Source organism: Fukomys damarensis, unplaced genomic scaffold, assembly GCF_012274545.1.
Source record: "Fukomys damarensis isolate Sample0158 unplaced genomic scaffold, DMR_v1.0_HiC HiC_scaffold_13, whole genome shotgun sequence".
Taxonomy (NCBI): domain Eukaryota; kingdom Metazoa; phylum Chordata; class Mammalia; order Rodentia; family Bathyergidae; genus Fukomys; species Fukomys damarensis.
The window spans coordinates 22,066,206-22,088,666 of NW_022900925.1; the positions used below are offsets into that span (position 1 = coordinate 22,066,206).

The 22,461-nt window shown below is 47.3% G+C and overlaps 1 protein-coding gene across 2 annotated transcripts in view; it reads right to left on the reverse strand.

The window, feature by feature from the left end:
- The window catches only part of Ccl1 (C-C motif chemokine ligand 1), a 107,830-nt gene extending 91,194 nt beyond the window's left edge, over positions 1–16,636 (reverse strand). The window contains exon 1 of one of the 2 annotated variants that reach the window (XR_004516965.1): positions 15,790–15,871. Coding sequence is in view for 1 of the 2 variants with exons in the window: in XM_033762896.1 (XP_033618787.1) it covers positions 16,437–16,599 (163 nt within the window). In the remaining variant the exon portion in view is untranslated. Of the gene's footprint in view, positions 1–15,789; positions 15,872–16,436 lie in introns of those variants that run through there. The other variant, XM_033762896.1, reaches the window with a different exon arrangement.
- Positions 16,637–22,461: the final 5,825 nt, after the last annotated feature.

The following is a 22,461-nucleotide window of genomic DNA, read 5'->3' on the forward strand; positions in this document are numbered from 1 at the left end:
GGAAGACAGGAGTCTGGACTTCAGGGCTGTGGCAAGGTCTGCCTGTGTGACTTTTCTCTGCAGCCTAGGAGCAGGATTGCACATGCAGACACACATGCTCACACATGCAGAACAAGAGCTGCACAGCTCCTGGTCCGACATGCACACCCTTCAGAGTAAGACAAACACCACACACCCTGAGGCACAGTGTCAGACACCACACCAACATGTCAACATGCTTCCCCAAATGTGTACACTGGGAGCAAGAAGAGCTTCCTTGGGGGTGTGCACATGCATACACACTTGAAGAACCTTCTGCTCTTCTCCATTACTTCTGGGTTTGTGCTACAAGCCCCTCCTTGGCCTTCTGGCTTCCATCTCTTCTCCTGCAGTCCTGCCTTCACATTCAAGCACCTGACTCTTGATTCTGAGCTTGCTCTTCTCCCACATGGAACTCTCACTTTCCTATGAGGAATGATTTCCTTCAGTAGCATCAGCCTCCACTACTAAGTGCCTTTTTGGCATACAAAGCCCTGTGTCATGTAGTCCCTCGACTTCCTAAGCCCCTCACCATTTACCACACCTATAGTGCACTTTCTTCCCTTCTTCCAGCCCCCAAAGTTAAGCGTCTGCAGTGCCATGAAGCTGGCTCTAAAGGATGCCTCATATGTACCCTGGACACAGGTGGTCAGGGCTCTCATGGCTGTGAGCAAGCCTATCACCTGCTCTGTCCTTTCTGAAGGACCTCTGCTGTGGCTTGATTGTCTTAGAAAGATAGGTGACTATGTCTTTCTGGTGTATGACAAGCATCCCACAGCTCATTTTCTGTCTGTCTTGGATGCAGGCACACAGTAGAACCACAAAAATGTCTGGAAGCTGGGTTGGACCATAGTCCTTTCTCATTCACTTCCTTCCTTGCCTCCCCTCTTGTTTCCTAGTTTTGATGGACTCTACCATTAAAGAAGGTTCTCTGGGGGCAGCTCCTCCAACCCACCCTGTGCGTGGAAGATCTGGGAAAGACTCAGTTCCCTCAGCCCTGCTGCCTAGGAGAAACCTTCGGGGAAGACCACTTGGGCTCTCTGGGCTGGCATAGCACAAGGCAAGCCTTGGCATGGTACGGAGGAGTCCTCTTCCATGCTCCAGCTGGCTGGGAACAGGGGCTCCAGCCTGCACCTTCATATCCCTCGACTGAGGGAGCATCGTCAAGGTTGGCATTGTTCCCAGGAGTCACTGAGTCCAGTCCTTCTGTGTTCAAACATGTTGGTCACTAGCATATCTTAGATATAAATAGACTCACCCAGCCAGCCCCAAACACCTGAGGGTCTTTTCTGTTGGAACACTTTCCCTTGTGTCTGCTTTCCAAAGAGAGTGAGGCAGGGACCTTAGCTGATCTCTTGCCTCATCGCTTCTCATACTCGTATGCCCCTTCTGAAAAGTCTTCAGTGATAAGGAGCTTTCTCCCTGCAAGGCTGGATGTCCCGGTGCTCAAAAGCTCTCTCTGTCTCCTCATTCGGATCTAATTGGCTGATCCAACTCAGCCCTCTGAGGCCACAGCAGTAGCCAGAAAGCTCTGGAACAGGTCTCTGAATATTTGAATAAGAAGTCTAGCCCTGCTTGCTCACTCAACCATTCCCTACATGGCACGGACTCTTCTCACTGCCCCTTCTCTGAACAGATGCCCACTTATTACACATTCCTGAAACACAACTATTAGAGGCAGCTGGGCTACGCTCCCACTGTCCCTCCTAACCCTTCAGCAAGTGCTTCTAATGGAGCCTCCAGCCCACCCTACCTGGCCCAACTCTTACCTGGCTCTCTCTTTTTGCTCCATTTGTCACTCATCCCCATGAGCTCTGGCGTCTCTCCTGCCCTCAAGGGAAGTGTCCCAGGTTTGGGCTAAGGCCTGAGTCTCCCCATGATCCCCGTTGCCTGCTTTGTACCTCTGAGGCAGGGTGCATCACCCGCTGAGCACATTTTCCTTTCTGAGTTGGGGGTAATATCCTTTCTTACTGAGGGCTGTGGGACTGATTAAAGCCCCCAAGGCCCAGATGTTCACGGAGGTTCACCCCACCCAGTGTCCCTTGCAGAACTGTTGGTCCTCTGTTGGGGATCCAAGTGATGCCAGCCTCCCCCAACCCCGAGCAAGATGAATTTAGCCAGTATCTGTGCAGCTCTCTGTCAAGGGCTCTGCTAAAAGCAAAATTCATAATGTCTAATGTCTTTCTTTCATCTGCTAATTTAATAATTCTGCTGAAAAAATGAGCTCGTTTGGCCCACAATTTGCTTCCCAGAGGCCTAACACCTCCTATTGCTCATGACTTCATTAGCTCTGAGACACTTGCATTCTCCGCCCACCTCTTGTTTTTAAGAAAGCAAAGCTGTTTGTGATGGATGATAATGGTCCTGGCTCCTCTTCCCTTCCCCTGCATCTCACGCTTTCTGGAAGATTGGGGCAGTTGGGCTCTCCCTTGCCATCTGCTTCTCCTTGCTCTCCATGGCAGCTGAGAAAATGGACTTATGCCCATCGGGTCACAGCCTCAACACACAGGAGGATGCGTGTGTTCAAGTTACAGGTTCAGGTGGCTGTGAGGATGGCTTCTCTGTAGCAGCAATGTGATGCACAGAAGGGAATTCCCTGGGACCAGAGATGCACAGGCAGTGCCTACTGCATTCCTGCTGCCACCACAGGACACCTGAGCCAAAGCAATTCATAAAGAGTGGAAATGTGTTCAGGAGGCTGGGAAGTCCAAGATCAAGGTTCTGCCAGGTTCCATGTCTGCTGAGGACCAGTTCTCTCTGCTTCCAAGACGCAGCCTCACTGTATCAGTCCTCCATGTTCTGACACAGTAGAAGGGATGAATGGGTGGAACAAGGTCTTTCTGGTATGTGCAGCTCTTTCATAACGTCACTAATCCCTCCATGATAGTCCCACCTCCCTTGGCTTAACCACCTCCTAAGGGCCCCACCCCTTAATACTATCACAGAGGGGTTTGGTTCCAACATGCATTTTGGAGGGACACATGCATTCAGACCATAGCACGAAAGGTGGTCAAGTATATCAGGGAGGCTTACAGACACTGCATTCTCTTTTAAGTTTCAATTTGGAGAGCTGTGACTTTTAGCCCGGTCTACCCAGCCAGCCACCTTCATGCCACACTCCATCCCTTCCTCAGCTCCAGCTTCACTCACCTTGGGCCACAGGATTTTTAATCTGGTGTCCATACGTCCTTAGAGGATTGATGAATGGGCTTCAAGGAGTCATTGATCCTCATGAAATTGAAATCAAAATGCTCTGTATATGTGCATATATTCAATATCAAAGCTTTTATCAAATTCTCAAAGGGATTTCTAGACCAAAAGATTAAAAGCCGAAGCCATAAAGCAGTGGTAGGCAAACTTTTCTGTAAAGAGCCAGAAATGACTCTACATGGGTCACAACTACTCAGTTCTGCTACTGCTGTGCAAAAACCTGTGAGCAAATGGATTTGGCAGGGATTCGATCAAACTTTCTTTACCCAGCAGGCAATGGCCAAGCTTGGCCCAAGGGCCATGGCTTACTAACGCTAGTGAGTGAGGAAATTTTTGTTCTGAATAGGAAGCTATACTCGGAAGCCCTCATTCATTCATTCATTCATTCACTCATCCAATTTATCATAGAAGTACATATTGACCCTTGCTGTGTGCTAGGTCTTATGCTAAGCGTAACAGATAGAAAGAGAAAAACGATACAATCATAGCTCTCAAGGACTCTACAGCTGAGTTGGAGAGACATGCAGAGAGAAACCCATCGGCTGGGGTGACGAGCACTGAGAGATAAGTTTCAACAAGGGAAAGTAGCAGCTTAAAGCAGTGCACCAGTGGGAGGAAAGGAGCCAGGATGGATGCTGCGAGTGTAGGAGATATTGCACCAGAGTCACAAGGAAGAGGAGGAATTTGCCAAGTGATGGTACATGAGAAAGCAGCACATGGAAACGCACTAGGAATGACCATGTTTGGATAAATGTAAGAAAGGCCACCTAGAGCTAGATTGCTGGTGGAGCTTGAAGGGAAAGAAAGATGGAGAGGAAGACAGAGAAATGTCAAGAAGGTCTTTTAAATTCAAGCTGAGAAGCTTGGACTCTATTCTGAGGGAAAATAGAATCATAAAAGGATTTGACCATCCACAGTGATCATTCTTAGTGAAGTTGTAGCTCATATGTGAATATTCGTGTGCAATTTTTCCCTTGCTTTCCTTCTTCTGACACTTAATTTGGTATTAATTCAACGTTCAGTGCTACAAGCTCTTTGATTTTCTTAATTTGAGCCAAATTGCACAAGGCCAAAATTTCCTCTAAGTGTTTCAAAAGTAAAACCTTCTCACCCTAACAAAGGTCCAATTTTCCTCTCCTTCGCAAGCTCTCCTCTCTCCTCTCCCCTCTTCCCTCTCCCCCCTCCCTCCCCACTTCTCTCAGTTTAATATCTTATTGACTGGATCAGGGAGCTCAGAACATGACTTGCACAATGTCACCAGGAAAATATATCTAAAAATATAAACAGAATGGAATAGTCTTTTTAATAAGAGCGTACAACTTACTGAGACAACATCAGTGCACTTTTAAAACTCTGGGTTCAGTTTTTAGTTCTCCCCCAGGAATGGCAGGAACTAGAAACAACATTAATTGTCCTGGCCTGTGCCTGGGTATAGGCAGCCTGAACCTTGAGATAGCAGGAGAAAACAGAGCAACCACCAAATGCAGCTGCCGGTCATACTGTTTCCGCTTTTCTCAGCTGGTAAATTTCCAACTTGGATCCATGATATCAGATCGTCATGCTATTTCATACTTGAGTGTTTCTTATCTAATTGTTGACTCCCTCAGGGCAGAAGCTGTATCTATTTTATATTTCTGGTGACCGGAGTAGCCTGGCACACAGTTGATGCTCAATTACACGCCACCAGCCTTTCCCCATTAGCTCCCAGGACCTTTACGTGGAGCTACATCTCCACTCTTTTCTCTTTCTTTCTTTCTTTTTTCTTTCTTTTGTTCTTTTTATTTCTCTCTTTCTTTCTTTTTCTTTCTCACTTTCTTTCTTTCTTTCTTTCTTTCTTTCTTTCTTTCTTTCTTTCTTTCTTTTGAGACAGGGTCTTGCTCAATCACTAATTTACCCAGGCTGAACTCAAACCTGTGATATTCCTGTCCTGGCTTCCCACAGTACTTGCACTACAGGTGTGTACCACCCTGCCCAAGTATGTAGGATCTTAAAGGAACACAATCCACAGGCTCAGAGCTCTGGGTTGGTGAGTATCTGTAATGTCAGCTTCCCCTTGTAGTTCTCCATGGCCAATTCTAAGTCACTCTTGCTGGTACTATACCAAGCATTACCACCTCTCAGTCTTCCAGGTACACCGTAGGACTGCATTTTCCAGTCCTGTTGTTGTTGCAGGTACAGAGTGATTATTTCTGACCAAAGCCTCATGAGAAAAAGCAACTATGTGCCTGGTCATGGATTGCAAATGGAAGTGTCACTTTCTGACTATTTAACTATCAGTGTGAGACCCTCAAAGTTCCCTTCTTTTGCATAGTGACTGGCAATGTTCAAGACAGAACATTGCTTGAGCCACTGCAATAAGCAATCTCCCTGCCTACCCTCATGAACATGTAGCACGAATAAGAGATAATGCTCTTTTGTTGCTTTTAGCATCTCTGGTCCTGGACTTGTTTGTCACCATGACATAACCCAGGCAGGCTCTAACTTGTAAGTTTCCTCTAATCATTCGCCTTCCTACTCCCTGGTCCACCAACCTAAGATCCCTTCTTTGTTCAGTTTTCTATCTGATCGGTTTGATTCTCTCTTATCCACTCAGTTATTCACTTCTTCAACAAATATTCCCTTAGCACCAGCAGGAGACAGAATGTAAAGAACTAGAGGAAGAACCAGACATGCCCTCAGGAACTCACAGTCTGGTGGACTCTGGCTGTCTCTCCACTCTTGGTAAGTTCTATCTCAGTCATCCTGAAGAGTCCACCACTGGCCACCTGGTTTGTCCTTGGGGATTGAGACTGGGAAACTGCCTCTTCCCACAATCATGGCCCTCCTGTTGCCATCAGTGCCTTTGATGGTCCCTGAGCCTCCTTTGGAAGAGGTTATTTTACAGTGAAAATCATTGGTTCCTGGACTTGGGTCCATGCACGGAGGAACCCTGAAAATTCACTGTGATGCTCCTCTGTGGAGCACAAGGGTATCCGCAAAGTCTTTGGTTATTTTACCAATAAAAAAATCAAAACATAGAGGGAACTAATGATGTCTCCAGGGTCACACAGTATCAGAGTCACATGGTCAAAACTAGAATCTAAGACTCTTGTGCCCTTAAAAGAAAGAATTTCTACCTTAGGCCTCAGTTCATCTTCAGCATCATAAAAGAACTGCCAGAGATGCTGTAAGAAGCCATTAGATCCACAGATAAAAGGCCTAACAAGACAATCAGCAAGTGGGTATGAGTGGTAGGGAAAAAGAATTGAGGACTAGAGGACAGACTAGCTAAAGAGAGGGGACAGAGAGCTGTAGTCACTAATGAGAACAAAATGAGGAAAGGAACTTACCTAATCCACTCCTCTGCCTCAAAAGCAGGCAAGGCACAACCCTCTGGGCCACCAGCCCTCCACTTCCTGCTGCCCTCTAGAGAAGATTTCCTTCAGACCCAAACACTCATGATACATCACCTATAGTTCTCTGGATAACCAGATACATCATCTCTTTTCAAAGATCTCCAACCCCAAAATGAGTCTTATGTTAAGAGTTTTTTTTTTAATTGCTTTAACAAATACCAGAAGTAATCAATTTTTAAAAAAACATTTATTTTGGCTCAGAATTTTGAAGGCTTCAGTCCATGATTGGATGAACGCATTGCCTTCAGATATCTGGGGAGATGGGGTAGCACATCATGGCAGGGAGTGCGTGGTGGTGCAAAACCATTCACCTCATGGTCAGGATAAGAATAAGATAGTGAGAAAGAGACTGGTGTCCCATAATCCCTTTCAAAGGCACACCCCCAATGACCTAAAAACTTCCCACTAGGCTCCACCTCTTAAAGGTTCCATCAACTCCCAATAGCATCAAGGTGAGGGCCACACCTTTAACATGTGGACCTTTGGGGGACACTTAAGATCGAAACCATACCAAGTCCATTGTACCTTTAGATGCAGGGACAGAGGAAAGTAGGGGAGTAGTTTGGGTCAGATTTGGATGTTTCAGCCCTTTCTACAGAGCCCAGCCCTAGATTCTTCATTATCCTACTCCTCTGACTCCTAGCTACCTCTTCTCTCTCTTACTATTTGGACTGGGGTAAAGTTTGTAGCAAGGTGACCCTGTCCCTCAGTTCCAAAGTGGATGGGGATGCTGGAGAATAAGCAATTAACACACAGTTGGGAGTAAGGTGCCCAGGGAAATTTCCTGCAGAAGTGAGCCTGGCAGACGGGAAGGCTCAGCAGGCAAAAGGCAGTGAGGGGAGCAGCCTCCTGAACACACCGCCTGCTTCTTTTTCTTTGGCAAAAAGCCACTGTGGTGGAGCAGCAGGCCAGGAAGAGGAAAGGCACAAGGTGCTTGGCAGAGAAAGGGGAGGCCTCAGCATGGGGAGAGGGTATCCTCCTTCATGCCCCTTCTTTGATCCTTGGACTGCCAGATCTGGTGGGCTTCCTGATGGCTAAAAGAGCAGGCTTTGAGGTTCCAAGAGGCCTCCAAAGTCACAGCATGTGCACAGTACACACACTCAACATGACAAGAACAACACAAAGTCCCCAGGACAGCACACCCCCAGGCACATGTGCATAGCCACACATGTCATATATCGGCAGCAAGTACAAAATGTGGTCACCCATGTGGCAGCACAAACTAGTATGTGCACACATGTGAGCATGTCTCTACATACACAGAGGAATTCCATACCAGGTCTCCATCCCCACTTTCACAAAAGGAACTGGACCTTTAAAGACAATGAATTCCATTTCTCTGCCTCCCCTCTGCACTCTCAGAAGCCAGCATGGGTGGCTCCAACTTCACCGAACAAAATTTAAAGACAATGAATTCCATTTCTCTGCCTCCCCTCTGCACTCTCAGAAGCCAGCATGGGTGGCTCCAAACTTCATTCCAAACAAAATGACTGAAAATGGCATCAGGTATTTGGAGACACAAGCCCATGGCCTGGCTTTTCAGCCCTCTGACTTTGGGCACCCCAGTGTCTCTGGGCCACAGTTTCCTCATCCACCCACTGAGCTACTAGTAGGACTAAGAATAATCAGGCTTCATTAGTGGGACTGTGATGAGGTCTAATAAAATCACTTTGTAAACTGCAGGCTAGATATACATAAATGTGACTCCCTCCCAGTCCTAGAGGAAGGTCTATACCCCCAAGCATGCGCAAGCCTCTCAGATCCCTCTGAGGGGCCTCTATTACATTCAGGATGGGTCTGGTCTCAATGAACTCACTGCAAATTTCATACCTACAAAGATTCTTTCATTCCATTTGATATTGTGTCTAACGCTCACTCCTTTAGTCATTCACTCAACAGCTATGGGATACTAGGTACTACACATGATATTAAAATGAGCAGTGTCTGATCCTTGCTCTCAGCAGTTCATATTCCAGTTCAGCTTTCTCCGTTAGTTCTTAAAACCCCAGCCACTGAGATTCATAGTCAGTTGATCTGGAGTGAGACTCGGATCGCTTCTCGGCCTTTTGGCTAAGATCAAGTGTGGAGTGAGACTCGGGCATCCGTGGCTGTAAAAAGCCTCTGGGGTGATTCTACTGTGCAGTCAGAGCTGAGACCCACTGGTTTAGTGGAGAAATTAGACATACACCAAAAGGCAGAATGGGACATTTTTACAATAGATGCACACACAGTAATAACAGCTAAAATTCATGGAGTCATTGTGTACGTGAGCACCCAGCAGTTTGCCAGTTCCTACATAAGCATATTTGTTCTTCCCCAAAGGAAGGCAGGTCCCATGCTGCCCATTTCACAGATGAATAAATGAGGCTCCAGGGATCAAGAAACTTACTCAAACTAAGGCTTCTCCAAAAAGGTGGCATCTGTGCTGAATCTGGAGAGATGACAGAATTTTGCCCTGGAGAGAGGAGAATGGAAGGATGGAGGTGTTCTCCACCTGAGAGGCTTTTTAAAATTGTGGGATGAGGGTAAGGGGAGCAGTTAGCAGCTCCACTGCCTGGGACACTGTTACTCCAATGGGGGCCACTTGGAGCTTAGGTCACAGAGGCTGATGGGGGCCAAATGATGGGAAGAGAACACTTTAGGACAAATAAAAGGTAGAGCTACTTTGCCAGTGGGTAGCAATTATGTGCCCCCTGTTATTATCCCCAGAGGTGGTGGAATGAAAATAGAATATCAAGATAGGATCAGAGAAAATAGACCTGGAAGGAGTTTGGGGGAGGAAGTTGGGACTTTAAATTTTTGAGAACAATGAATGGAGATCAACTACCATCACCTCTACTTGGAAGCCATAAAATGTGGAAGGAAGAGCTTTGAGCCAGGGGGTCACAGGCCAGATTCCAGACACTTTTCTCTCTGGGCCTGGGGTCTACGAGGCAAGGACAGGAATGGTTGCATCTCAGTTGCATCTTCAAATCGCTGAAGTTCCAGCAGCCAGTGTCTCAGGGTACTGTTGCTGGAGACAGCGGGGTCCCCATACTTCACTTGCCCGGTCCCACAGCTCTGCTTTCCTTTGCCCTGTGTACTGGCTGTCAGGAAGTATCTTTGACCAAGAGTTTCTGCAGCCAAAGCAGTTAAAAGCATGGCTCTGACCTCTACCTAAAGATGTACTTTTCTCCCCTATCTCTCCTAGAACCACCAAAATAATGACAAACCCCTCAGGATCTCAGGCCTGGAAGGCTCCAGGTACAAGAGGTGAGAGTGATCTGGTGATAGAAAATAGGGGTTTGATCATTAATTGTGATATGTCGACTTGAATGGATGAGGAAACTCCTAGCAGATTCATGGAGCACAATTCCGGTTGTATCTGTGGATGGTTGACATGTACACCACAAACTGAGGAAGACCCACCCTAGTTACGTGTGGGCAGCACCAACCAATAGCTTTGTAGCCTGGATGGAATAAAAAGGGAAAGAAGAAGAAGAAAGTATTCCCTTCTGTTCTTCAGAGAAGGAGCTCAGTCTTTGATTCTTCCTTTGGACACTGGTCTCCAGCTTCTTCAGGCTTCCAACCCAGATTCTTTAGCCTGGCTTTCCAACATAGACTCACATTAGACTCTTCAGTGAGCTCCAGGCCTTCAGCCTTCAACTACATCTTCTGCCTCTCCTTTGAGCAGACAGCCATTTTTAATTCTTCCACCCCTGACTCCACAGGCAGCCATTTATATGTGTTCTTCTAATGAACCCTAACTGATACAGTGGGCTAAGTGGAGTCTGAATTGAAGTACCTAGGAGCCCCAGGCTCTCAGAAATCAGAACACCTCACTGCCAACTGTACTAGAAAGCCATCTCCATGAGTAGAGGATAGGCTTAAAATGTTAACATGACTTTCAGTTCCAAGTGTAGCCTGCCCACCCAACACTACACACTGAAGCTCAGCTTTCCCCAGTTTCACCACAGACTAGGAAACTTCTAATCATTAGCTTTTCAATGCTGTATGTTTACTTGGAAAGGGACTTTGAGGTAGAAAACTGATACCTAAGTCTTCACAATGTTCACTGGGGATGTTCCCAGGAATTGTCCATGCAATAACTTTCCTAATCATCCCAGTATTCTATGAAATAGCCTTGTTCTGTCCCCATTTTATACATGAGAATCTTGAGGAGAAAAAGAAGTCAACCCCAAGTACAGGCATACTGTTAGTAAGCCATAGGACAAGCTGTGTACCTCCAAGTCTGCCTCCAAGCTCACCCTCTAGATCACTCATGCTACATGCAATACCACCAAGGCAGAGACCAAGTACATCAAAGGCAGGGAGACGGCCAAAGAATTAATGCTGAAAAATTGCTTGAAAGTCTTTCAGAAAAACTCTAATAAATATTTTAAAAGAGATAGAAAAGATATTGCATTTATATGCTAGGAATAAGATGCTATGGAAAAAGAAAAAGAGAGTACAAGAAAGAGCTGTAGAAAATTTAAAACAAAAATATAGAGAAAATATAGACCAAGTACTGGAAAATAGTGTCAAAAAATATTTTTGAAACTAAACCAAAGTGGCAAAGACATGGAAAAAGAAATCTATGACTTAACAAATTGTGCTAGATTTTTTTATCAATTGGCTTAATTATTAACTCATCCCAATATCCAAATCGTTTTCCACATAATCTTGAAGCTCCTCCTACTGAAGTTGTTTTTTGACTTTGGGTTTCTCCATAAGACTTGTTTTGGATCAAAGATAGTATGTGTCCAAAGGCTTGGAAAGCTCTTATGTGACTGGGCCCTCCACACCATCTTCATGAGAAAAGCATTGGTCCTATGAGCAGGGAAAGAGACATGTGGAGCAGAGACGAACTCTCAGCAAAGCCCATCTTCAATCAACCAAAATCTCACCTACTCACAGATGTGTCAGTAATCACAGTTAGAGTTAACAGCCACCCATCCAAGTTCAGGCTTGAGAATAAGCAATCATGTTTTAAGCCACCATGTTTTGAATTGGGTTGTTATGCAATTTTATTACACCCATGGTTAACTCATGCAAGGATTAGTCAGGGAGCTAGTACCCAAAATAATGAAAAAAAAATAGAATAAAGAATTATCAAAGAAAGAATTCAAATAAATTTGAATTTCCCTGCACTAAAACATAGGAACTTTCAGATCAAAGGTCCTACCAAGTGCTCAGAACAATAAATACATCCACTCAAAGACATAGTTTTGAGAAATCTCAGACTATATAGACAAAGACTTGATCTTGAAAGCTTCCAGAAAGAAAAGACGGGTTTCATACAAAGAAATATAAATGTAAAATTTCTCAAAGTACAATAATGGATACATATTAAATAATGACAAAATTTGTGGGGAAGTTATTTTTAATATAGAATTCTATACCTTAATGTACAATTGAGACAAGGTTTGACAACATAAAACTGTTCTAGACATATAAGGATTCAGAAAACTTATTTTGCAAATGCCTTTACTTAATAAGCTACCAGAAGATGTGCTCCAAAAAAATCTGAGAAGTGAACAAAGAAAGTAGACTCCAGAAAACAGTATTCAGCACAGGAGACTGGCAGGGGAAACGCCCAGAACAAAAGCTTTGCACCAGGCATAGAGAGTAATAGGCTAGACTGAAAGAAGAAATTCAAGACTCAAGGAGGTAAAGAATCCAGGAAAAGAGAAGTGATTGATTGATGATCAATGACTTAAGACAATGCTTAAAATCCTAGGGATTGGGGATGTAGCTCAATAGTAGAGTGCTTACCTACAAGTGCAAAGCCCTACATTCAATCCCTAGCACTGAAAAAGTGTTGATTCTTTTTCTAAAAATCCTAGTAATTATGGTATAGCAGATCTGATGCAATACTCAGAAAGTTTTTTTTTTTCAAATGATGCCAGTGAAGTGTGATTATTGCTTCAGAATGTACTTGTTGGAGTGGTTAACGCTAGATGCCACAATACATCATGTTTATTTCTCTCTTATACTATATTCTGATAAAGAGGCAGTCCTTTCTTTTGCATTTGCACAACATGGAAGCCATGACCTGCCCAACTTTCTCACTAGGGAAGAGAGACAGGAGAGTGACATGGGATCTTAACTACTTTAATCCAAAGAGATCATTCAGGCCACCTAACTGGAAAGGAAGTTGGGGAATAGAGGGGGACAGTTGGAAAGCTGATGAGCATTAACTGTTTCTACCACACCAGAGGGGGGAAAAATGACTGCCCAGCAGTCAGAGGACACTCAGCATAGGAAGAAAATAACAGAGCCTATTGCTTAACTGTAAGTGAGCTCCATTTACACCTTCATAATATTGCTCTAAATTTGACTAAGAAATGTAATATGACTATATAAAAAAGAGGATAGACATACCATAGCAGAAAGTTGATGATTTTTAACACTGATAAAGCAAAAATAGCAGCAAATGCATATTATTAAAAATAGAAAAGCAAACATCAAAAAAAGCAGTTGAAAGAGTTAAAAATGTGTTGTCCTGAAAGCAAGAGTGGAGGTAGAAAATGTGGGGAAAGAGTGCTTTTCTATTATAAGCCTTTTGACAATTTTGGAAGATTTGTATGTATCTTATTTGGACATTTCTTAAGGCAAACAAAAAATTAAGGATTTTTTAAAGCCTGACCATTAAGAACCCTTTCTGATCCAGCCTTCCAAGGTTCTTGAATTCCAAGCATCCAGGGGAGAAATTGTGTCACCATTGAGATGTATTTGAATACAAACTATCACAGATTGGAAAAATCAAAACAAATGTAGCCATATTGTTCTGAGCAAGAGCAGGAGGGGTCCTTGTGAGTTTGTGCACGCCAAGCTACAGCCAAGGGCATCCAGAATGGGCAAGGCCATGGCCAGAGCCTCACAAGTCCCCATGACTCTGCCAGACCAGGAACCAGCCTCCCTGGGGTCTCAAGAAGACAACATGACTGGCTCTGCCTGGGCGCCTGGCAGGTGCTGTGGGCATCAACTATAATGATATGCGACAGGCACAATCGCTAGAGAAACATCCTGGCTTAGAGCTCAGGCTGCCCAGAGTGGCTGGAGGGTTTCTCGATCTGTCAAGAGGGTCCCCAAAGACTCAGATGGTGCAGCCAATCTGGTCTTCTACTTTAGCATCTCATTAGCATGGACTAAGGCCAACCTGGGCCCTGGTCAGCAGCCCAGCTTTGGATAGAAGGAGAGCCTGGGTGAGCAGAGGGGAGGAGCCCAACAGCCTCCTCCTGCTCCCTAGCTCTGCCCAGCAGTCAGAGGAGACTCAGCAGAGCCTCCACCCAGCCTAGGCACAGATGCAGCCACTAATACCCTGTCCATGCTCTTCTAGTGTGCTAAGAGTAAACTAAAGCCCCTGCAGGCAAAAGGTCTCTCCTAAATTGCTGAGCCCACCTGGCGCCAACTCCTTCAGAGGCTGAAGACAACACTGAAGCAGCCCTTTGTAACCTGGTCTGGACTCCTCCTCCAGTCCCACTGTGTCCTCACATGTCCCATGTTTTTTTTTTCAGCTTTAATTGAGTTTTTTGGTACATTTTAGAGATACAGTACAGTCACATTCATTGTTGCGATCTTGTACCTCTACATGACAAGTCTTGGTTCTCATTTTTTCCCCTTACCATGGTTTTAAGGCTGAAGCCTTCCTCTTTCCATTCAATTCTGGAATGTTCTCCCATCTCCTCAGCTAAATCCCACCCCTCCTGTTGCCTCCAGTTCTTCTGTTGCCTTTTCCAAGTCTGCTGATAGATCACACCCACTCTGGACAATAGGGGCTTCAATGCCAGTGCCTATAAAAGACAATTTAAGTCCATAAAAGGGTTGTGTGTACATTCAGGAGGGCCCCCAGCACCCTAATTATCCTTGCTGGGCTCATGGGTTTTGAGCTACCAGAAGCAAAGTCAGTTTGGGAACTGTTGAGAGGGCCCAGCCTTGTTTCCTGAATCACTTCCCACTGCATGCTCAGTCCCTTCAGGGTTGATTAGCTGAGGCTGAGATGTGCACCGGACAGCGGGACTTATCTGGGGTGCAGAAAGAGATCTGGGTTCAAAACGAGCTCTACGACTGGCTGCTGCAGAACCCTATGCTGTCCCTCCCTGGCCCTAACCCCAGTTTCCCTGACTGTAAAGGAGGAGATTGGACATGCTGTGACATGATCTTGGGGCCCTTCCCACTGTGACAGTCTGTGAGACCAGCTTTCCCAGATATCCGTTTCCAGAGACGCCAAGACGATCAAAGCTGAGCGGTCACTGGCTCCGTTCTCCTGTTCCCAGACCAAAGAGCTCTTGAGAGACTCCAGGAAACCATCCAGCCCCACAGTCTGAAACCCACGGAGGAAATGTGTCTGGGAGACTATCCATGCCCACGTCGCTCCCTGGGCCACTCTCCCGTGGGAAAATTTTCCCAGCAGCACGTGCGGCAGACAGACCGCAAGAGACACTTCAAGCTGAGCACCCGGCACCGGATGGATGAGCTAATCATAAATCCACAAACTGCAACAAGATAAAATTATCATTATATGAAGTTAAATTATTAATTAGCACCTCCAAAAAAAGACCAGCACCACCTGGTCTTGAATGTTGGAAGCTGTCTTTCTGAAAGCAACAGAAATATCAAAATAGCTTATCAGTGCTTTACAGCGTCGGCACCGTACCCCGTGACTGTGGCACCCAGAAGCCTGAGGGCAGCTGCCAGCCAGGCAGCCTGGCCTGCCTGCCTTCTTCCAGCAGTAAGGATGGGACAGGCCAGTTCAGATGATGTTCCGGGAGAAGGGAAACAACCCATGTGACCCATTTCTGCGACCGGAGAAACCGAGACAAAGCGCAAGGTAGAAAGGCCACAGAAGGCAGTTCAGGCAAAGGAGATATCTGTGTGCTGGGTTAGGAAGAGGATAGGGCCTGAGACCGCCTGATGGTCCAAGGACCAATAACACTCATTCTATCTCACACCGACTATATATATATGCCAGGCACCAGGAATGCAGACAGAAAGCCCATAATTCCCTGCCTCGAGGGGCACAATGTCTGATAGACTAGACCAATATATTGCCCATTTCTACTCTTTACCTTACCCCACCTCAAGTCAGGGGACTTGGCCCCTTCTCATCGCCATTATTTCTGCTGTCACTCAGGTCCCCGTCCTCCACTCTCCTCCCCAGCTCCTACCGGCCACATTTACTCACTGAATCCGAGAAGCGCAGCCTCTTAATGAGGGAGGAGGAGGCTTCGAGAGCATCTTTCAAGCCAGGCATCAATCCTCGCTGTGTATGCTGGTGAATTGTGACCCAGTGGAACACTCCCAGCAATAAGGGGCTGACTCACTGCCTCATCAATCAGCCCATTGCAGCTCTGGGGAGCAATTCTTCACATACTCGTTTATTCTTTCATTCAACAAGCATTTACCAAGCATATACTAGAAGCTGCTAGTTCTTAAGATACAGAAGAAAATATAACCTGGTGCCTTTCTACAGGAAGTTCTCAGGAGCATAAAAGAGGCAAACTAATGACCAGGCATACAGTGAGGTGGGTTGGTAGAGCAGTTGGTACCTTACATCAGGTTGGATGTGTGGGCTCTGGGATGTGGCTGTCATCACGATCTCACAGATGAAGAGACTGCAGCTTGGGAGGTTAAAGAACTGGCCACAGTGACTCAGCTGAAAAAGAAACCAGGACTCACCCCGAGCTGTCTGACTCCAGCTGGGGTCTTGGTCCATGGACTAGAGTGTGTCATCCCTTGCTGTTTAGCAGAGGCCTGGAAGGTGACATGCAACCTAAGCCCCAGTGGTGCACTGTGAGCTGTTCTCTGCATTCAGGTATTGGGAATCCTCACCTAGGCGTCTCTCCCTGAGGCTCGCAACTGGCAGAGGACCCTGAATCCAACAGAGAGTGAGCTTCAGTTTGGGTGGTGGTGGAGTCAGAGTCCACTTTGTCTCACGTCTTCTTCCTCTGTGTGCTCCCCAAATGGGACAAACCCCATAGCCCAGAAATACCATTGCTTCAGCCAAACAAGGCCTGAATAATTCAGGGCCAATGAGCAGCCCAGCCCTGGAGGGACTTTCTGGTGGCTGAACTGGAGAGAGGGTGGAAGGCAAGGTAGCTGCACCCTGGATGGGGCGGGCTGTGGTGGGTTTCCCAGAGCCACTAATAGCCAGAAGGGAAGAGTAAACAAGGCCTCATGAATTATTCAGCCAAGCAGCTGCTGATATGCCCTGAGGGTGGTGATGGCAGGACTGTGAGACAAGTCTGATGTCACCTCACCAGGAGTGCCCATTGTGGCCAGGCTCTGACCAGGGCCAGAGGGCAAAGAAATATCAGATAAGGTATAAAGCTACTGCCTGCAAGAGAGGCAGGGGCCACATAGTGGCCAGAGCCAGACAGAGCTCAAAACCTGGTCCTGGGTCTGCTGAAAGCATGCACAGAAGAACACATGGTACCCAGAGGAGGGTGGACTCTGGGCTGAGCCAAAGCATCAAAGCAGCTTGTCCTAGAACAACCGCTGAACCTTGCTGCTTCAGCTTTCTCCACTAGGAAATAGAAGCCATGAGCTGGGTTATGATAAGGCCCCAAATGCTCCCAATGGTTGAAATAATAGCTTCCTCATCGTCTGAATCTGTCAATTCTGGCACAGTTGAGAGCCCAGCCCTGGGCATAAGGCGAATGACAGAGTCTCTCCTGGGAGAAAGAACACTGCCTGAGACCCCTGTTGCAAGCATGCAGTGAGGGAGGAAGCTGAGCTATTTGCAGGTCCTGGGCTGAGCCGCCCTCACGGGCGAGAGGCACAGAACTGGCAGGCAAAGGCCTGAATTCCTCCGTTGACTACTGTGTGAGCCTGGGCCAGCCTGTTTCCTTCTCTGGGCTTTAGGCTTTTGTAGCTCTGATCTCAGCAACACTAAAACTGGGTGGGAAAGAGGGGCTGGGTGTCCCCTCAGATAGGGCTGCTGAGGTGGAAGGAGGAAGCCTCTCTGGAACCCATAGGGTAGGGAGCAGGCTCTGCTGACAGGAGGTCCCAGCTCTCCAGTTTCTGTGTTCCCCCAAGAGTGACAGTGCTATTCTGAGGATGGTGAAACTGTGACCTCCAACTGTTCGGGCCCACTCCATTCTCATGTGGGGCTCTCACCTTGTTAGTCAAGGCTTTTAGCATGGCTATGACTCCCAGGATGAGGACACAGAGACAACAGTTTGGTCCAGACAAGCCAAGTCCTTGGTTCAAGGCCACACAGCCAGCAAGGGGCAGCGCTAGTTCCAGAAAATCCCACCAGCCCTGCAGTTTCTATGAAAAGTCTGATTTCTGAAGTAGGAGGGCCCACTAGTCACTGACCCTGCTGGACCACAGTCCTCCAGTCTGCTCCCAGCACAGCTCCCGGAGGCCAGGGGGCAACACAGGGACTTGGCTGGTCATTCAATGAACTAGTCCTGCTCTGTCACTCCCCAGCTATGAACAAGACTCTTGTCCTGAGAGGCAGCTTCCTTATCTGGCTTTGGGGATCGTAATGGCAATCCCATCCCTATGTACTGCCCCATGTGTTGACTATGATGGGCCTGTCCTCTAATTAGGCTCCACTCCTTGGTGGAACAGAAGTTCAGGACAGGACTGGTGGAAGCAAGGAGGAGCAACCTAGGCCTGATAATGAGGACAGGGCAGAGGGGAGGAGGCCACCTGGGCAGAAGCCCAGAGCAGCTGCCTAAGTGCTCTGTAATAAATAAGTGATACAGTATCAGCTACCACCTAATGTGTCTGTGATGCTGGTCAATGGGGCTGGGCCTGGTAGGGGGTGGCTAAATGGGAAGGTTTATTATAGACTTGGCCGCCTTTGAGCTCACTCATATATTGAACCTCTTATATCGTTAATGGCCTCAGAGGTGGCAGGCTGACCCTCAGGGCACAGATCCCCTTCAGAACCAGAGGGCAAAGATATTTGGGGCAGCTGTTCCCTTGGGGCCCCAGGAATACTGACTCTGAGGGAGGTTCCTGGGAGCACTGGCATCTAATCTGCAGGGGCTTCATCCACCCTCTCAGCCTAGGTTTACCCGTCTGTAGATCAAAGAGAACTTGGAGTTTGGGAAGCTGTGGTCCAAATTAAGGCTACTGGTTTCTCCAGAATAAGGGACTGGAAAAGATGTTCCAGGCCACTCAGGCTTTCCCTGACCAGAAGAGCAAACTGCAGGAGCCCTAGAGCCACTGGCTCCTCCAGGAGGAGGGGAAAGAGGAGGGAAGATATCTCCATGCAGTTCTTTTTCTACAGCACCCAATGTACCCCTTGTTAGTGGTGGGGGCTCTCTCTACAGACCAGAGGGGAGGGCTCTGTCTCTTGCTCGACACAAGAAGAGTCCCAAGCCCTGAGGACCTGCAGCACATAGGGCTGTATGTGACTGGCCCACTCCCTGTGAGACTTTCAGAATGCCTCTGCCTCTCTGTGCTCCCTTGTAGCTATCTCTTATAAAGAGGTGGGGGCAGAATCACCACACCTCAGTGGTGCCACACACGCACGCACACACACACACACACACACAGAACTCTAAATACCTGGCTCCAGCCTGGCTGGGGCCACCAGCTCACAAAAGAGACAGAAGAGCCTGTCACTGGGCCCCCAGCTCCCTGTCCTTAAGCAGAGGGGTGTGGTTTCTGAAGCTTCTCCAGCCTGTGAGTCTGTGGCCAGAAATAGTATAGTGGTGCCTTAAAAATATTAAAGATAGAATTGCCATGTGATCCAGCAATTCCAATGCTGGGTATAGAGGCAAGAGTCAAAAGCAAGGACTCGAATAGATACTCATACAACCATGCATAGAGCAGCAGCAGCATTTGCAGTCGCCACGGATGGGTAGATGAAGAGCCGAAGAGGTAGATACATAAAGCAGAGCAGCATTCAGCCTGACAAAGGAAAGAAGAAAATGCTGACAGCTCATTCACAGAGAAACCTTGGAAACACCATGGTAAGTTAAATAAGCCAGTCACAAGAAAGAAAAAAAACTTATGCTTCCATTTCTACAGGGCACCTAGAATCTTCAAAAAGCAAATTGGAGATTGCCAGGGTCTGGAGAAAGTAGGAAACGAGCAGGTGTCAAATGAGAACAAAGGGTCAATTTGCAAGATGTGAAAGTTCAGCTCAGTTGCACAACAATGTGAAACTCTGCAACACTTCTAAACTGTACATTTAAAAATTATTAAAATAAGAAATTTTATTTCATGCATATCTTTCCACATTTTGGTTTTAGAATTTGTGTCCACTGTCAGAGACTTGATACCACACCTTGGATATCAAGTAACCTTAAGGTTAAAAAAAAAAAAAAATTGATACCACACCTTGGATATCAAGTAACCTTAAGGAAAAAAAAAAAAAAAAAAAAAGGCACCAAGGAAATTTGTTATTTAAAGAAAACTGTTGAGCAACCTTTGCAGTGGAAGGACAAAGAGGGGGTCAGAAAGCTCCTGGTCAGCTACAGCCCCTCCAAACCAAGGACATTTCTCTACTGTGATCACTGGCAGCACCCAGACTGCCGGTGGAGGCCCAGGGCCATTAGAAGCCCCCTTGGAGGTCATGGCCCCAGTCAAGCTCAGGTTCAAGGCCCTCTGCAGTCTGGCACCAGGAAAACCGCTCAGACTTCACTCCCTCGCACATCCCAGCTCCCCATCTGAATGGAGCTCACTGTTTGAGGTTCCCTGAGGCCCCAGCCTCTTAGTGTCAACTTCTCCAGCTGTCCACACCTGCCTCACCAGACAGTGAGGGAGAAGCTGGGCCCTGCTCAAGTCCTTGCCCTCCCACACCTCACCTGAGAACCTCCACGTGGTGCCCAGTAGGTACTCAAAGCATTTGTGAAGCTGGGCATGGTATCATCCCAGAACTTTGAAAAGCTGAGGCAGAAGGATTGCAAATTCAAGCCAAGTCTGGGCAATATAAGGAGATGCTGTCAATAAATGAATGAATGAACAAACTGAGGACGCAATTCAGCACAAAGGCCTTGGGCTCAATTCAAGGTACTGTCAAAAGAAAAGAAGGAAGGAAGGGAGAAAGGGAGCAAAGGAGGAAGGGAGGAAGGGTGGGAGGGAGGGAGGAAAAGAAGGAAGGAGGGTGAACTAAGGGAGAGTAAATCCCACAAGAAGACTCTGTATTAGCTACTTAGATGGAAAAATTAAGTCCCAAATCTGAAGGGCCCAAGTTGGACCACTTTGGACTGGGTATCTCTTCTCTCTCCCGCTTCCCTCCCTGGTTTTCTCTCTCCCGTACTGGGGATTGAATCCAGGACCTTTGCACTAAGCTACATCTGCAGCCCCACACCCTGTTTATTTTTTATTCTGAGCCAGGATCTTGCTAAATTGCTCCAGACAGGGCTCGGACTTGCAATCCTCTTGGCTCAGCCTCTCAAAATGCTGGGATTTCAGGCGTGTGCCACCACTCCCGGTTTCTATTTCAATTAATCAGAATCACAGGCCCCAGGAGACTCACTGGGGCCCAAACACTGGCTAGGTGTTTTCCATAGTAATCTTTCTGAGTCCTTCCCAGAGCCTCACAAAGTTGACGCGGTGACTGCTGCCTGTTTTATAGATAAGGAAGCAGAGGCTCCAACTGCTTACAGAACTTGCCCAGGGTCTCCCAGCTGGGCCTTGAAGTCAGGGGTACCCATCTCCCCAGCAGGTGCCAAGCTGTGAACGAGTGAGCCAGGTGGCCTCCTGCGCAGCTTCTTGAGGCCCCAGCAAGGCCAGCTACCTGAGAGGCCGGGCCACCTCCCCAACCTGCTCCTGCATTGCCAGCTCAGCCCATGAGGAGCCAAGCACCATCGCTCCGGGTTAGTGCGCTGAGGGCTGATGGACGGGCTCTGAGTGCGCTGCTGCCTGGGCAGTTCCCTTCATCCGCTCCACAAATATGAACTGCAGCGAGGGAGAAAAAACCCTTCTCTTGGGCAGCATCACTCCCATCCCCCCAGCATAGAGCTGCCACTGTAGTGAGGTGCCCACCCCACCCCCGCCCAATACCCGGCTGGGTGTGGGGGGAGGGTCATACCCCAAAAAGTGCTGAGAGTTGAGGAGCTTTTCTCCTGCATGCCTGGCTCCCACAGGGTGTCCTCCTGGCTTCCCGGGAGATACTGACCAGGCTGACAGCAAAGCTTGACAACAGGGCCCAGACCGTGCTCAGCAAAGGCCCACCCCCTAGACAGGGGCACAGATGGCTGACATTCAAGGCAGAAGGAAAATGATCCTTACCTTGTGTTGGGCCAGAGCTTATGCATTTTGAAAGTACTTCCATGGTGTCGTTTAATCCCTGAACAATCCTGAGCTATAGCAGCCAATATTTCCTATCCTCTTACTGAGCACAGGCCCCTGTGCTAAGAGTTCTGCCTGCATTATCTCATCTGATCCCCTCAACCACACGGTGGGCTAGGAATTACTACCACCACCCTTGAATGCCAGGTGGAAAAACTGAGGCACAGAAAGGTCATGCAGATCCTGGCTGGCCTAGCTAGGATTTGAGTCCAAGCACTGTGACTGAATCCAGGTGTGCTCTTGCTTCCTTCTGCTGTTTAATGATTTTGGTGCCGAGCACTTAGCAAATACGTCATTCCTATCAGTAAGGAAACAGAGGCTCCCTTCCTTAAGCCACCCGCAGCCATGCAGCCAGGGAAAGGCCAAGGTAGGGGTTGAAACTGGGACTGGCTGACCTCAAGGTATGCCCACCTTAGACATAACACGATTCTGCCTATGCTTCAGATGAGGAAACAGAGGCTCAGTGTGACCGTGATAGGCCAACAGTCACACCTGGCAGCTGGGCAGCAGAGCTGGGATTGGAGTCCAAAGCCTGAGATTCTAAATCCAAGAAAGATGGGAGTTCAGAGGAGGGAGAAAGCCCATCCTGCTGAGAAAT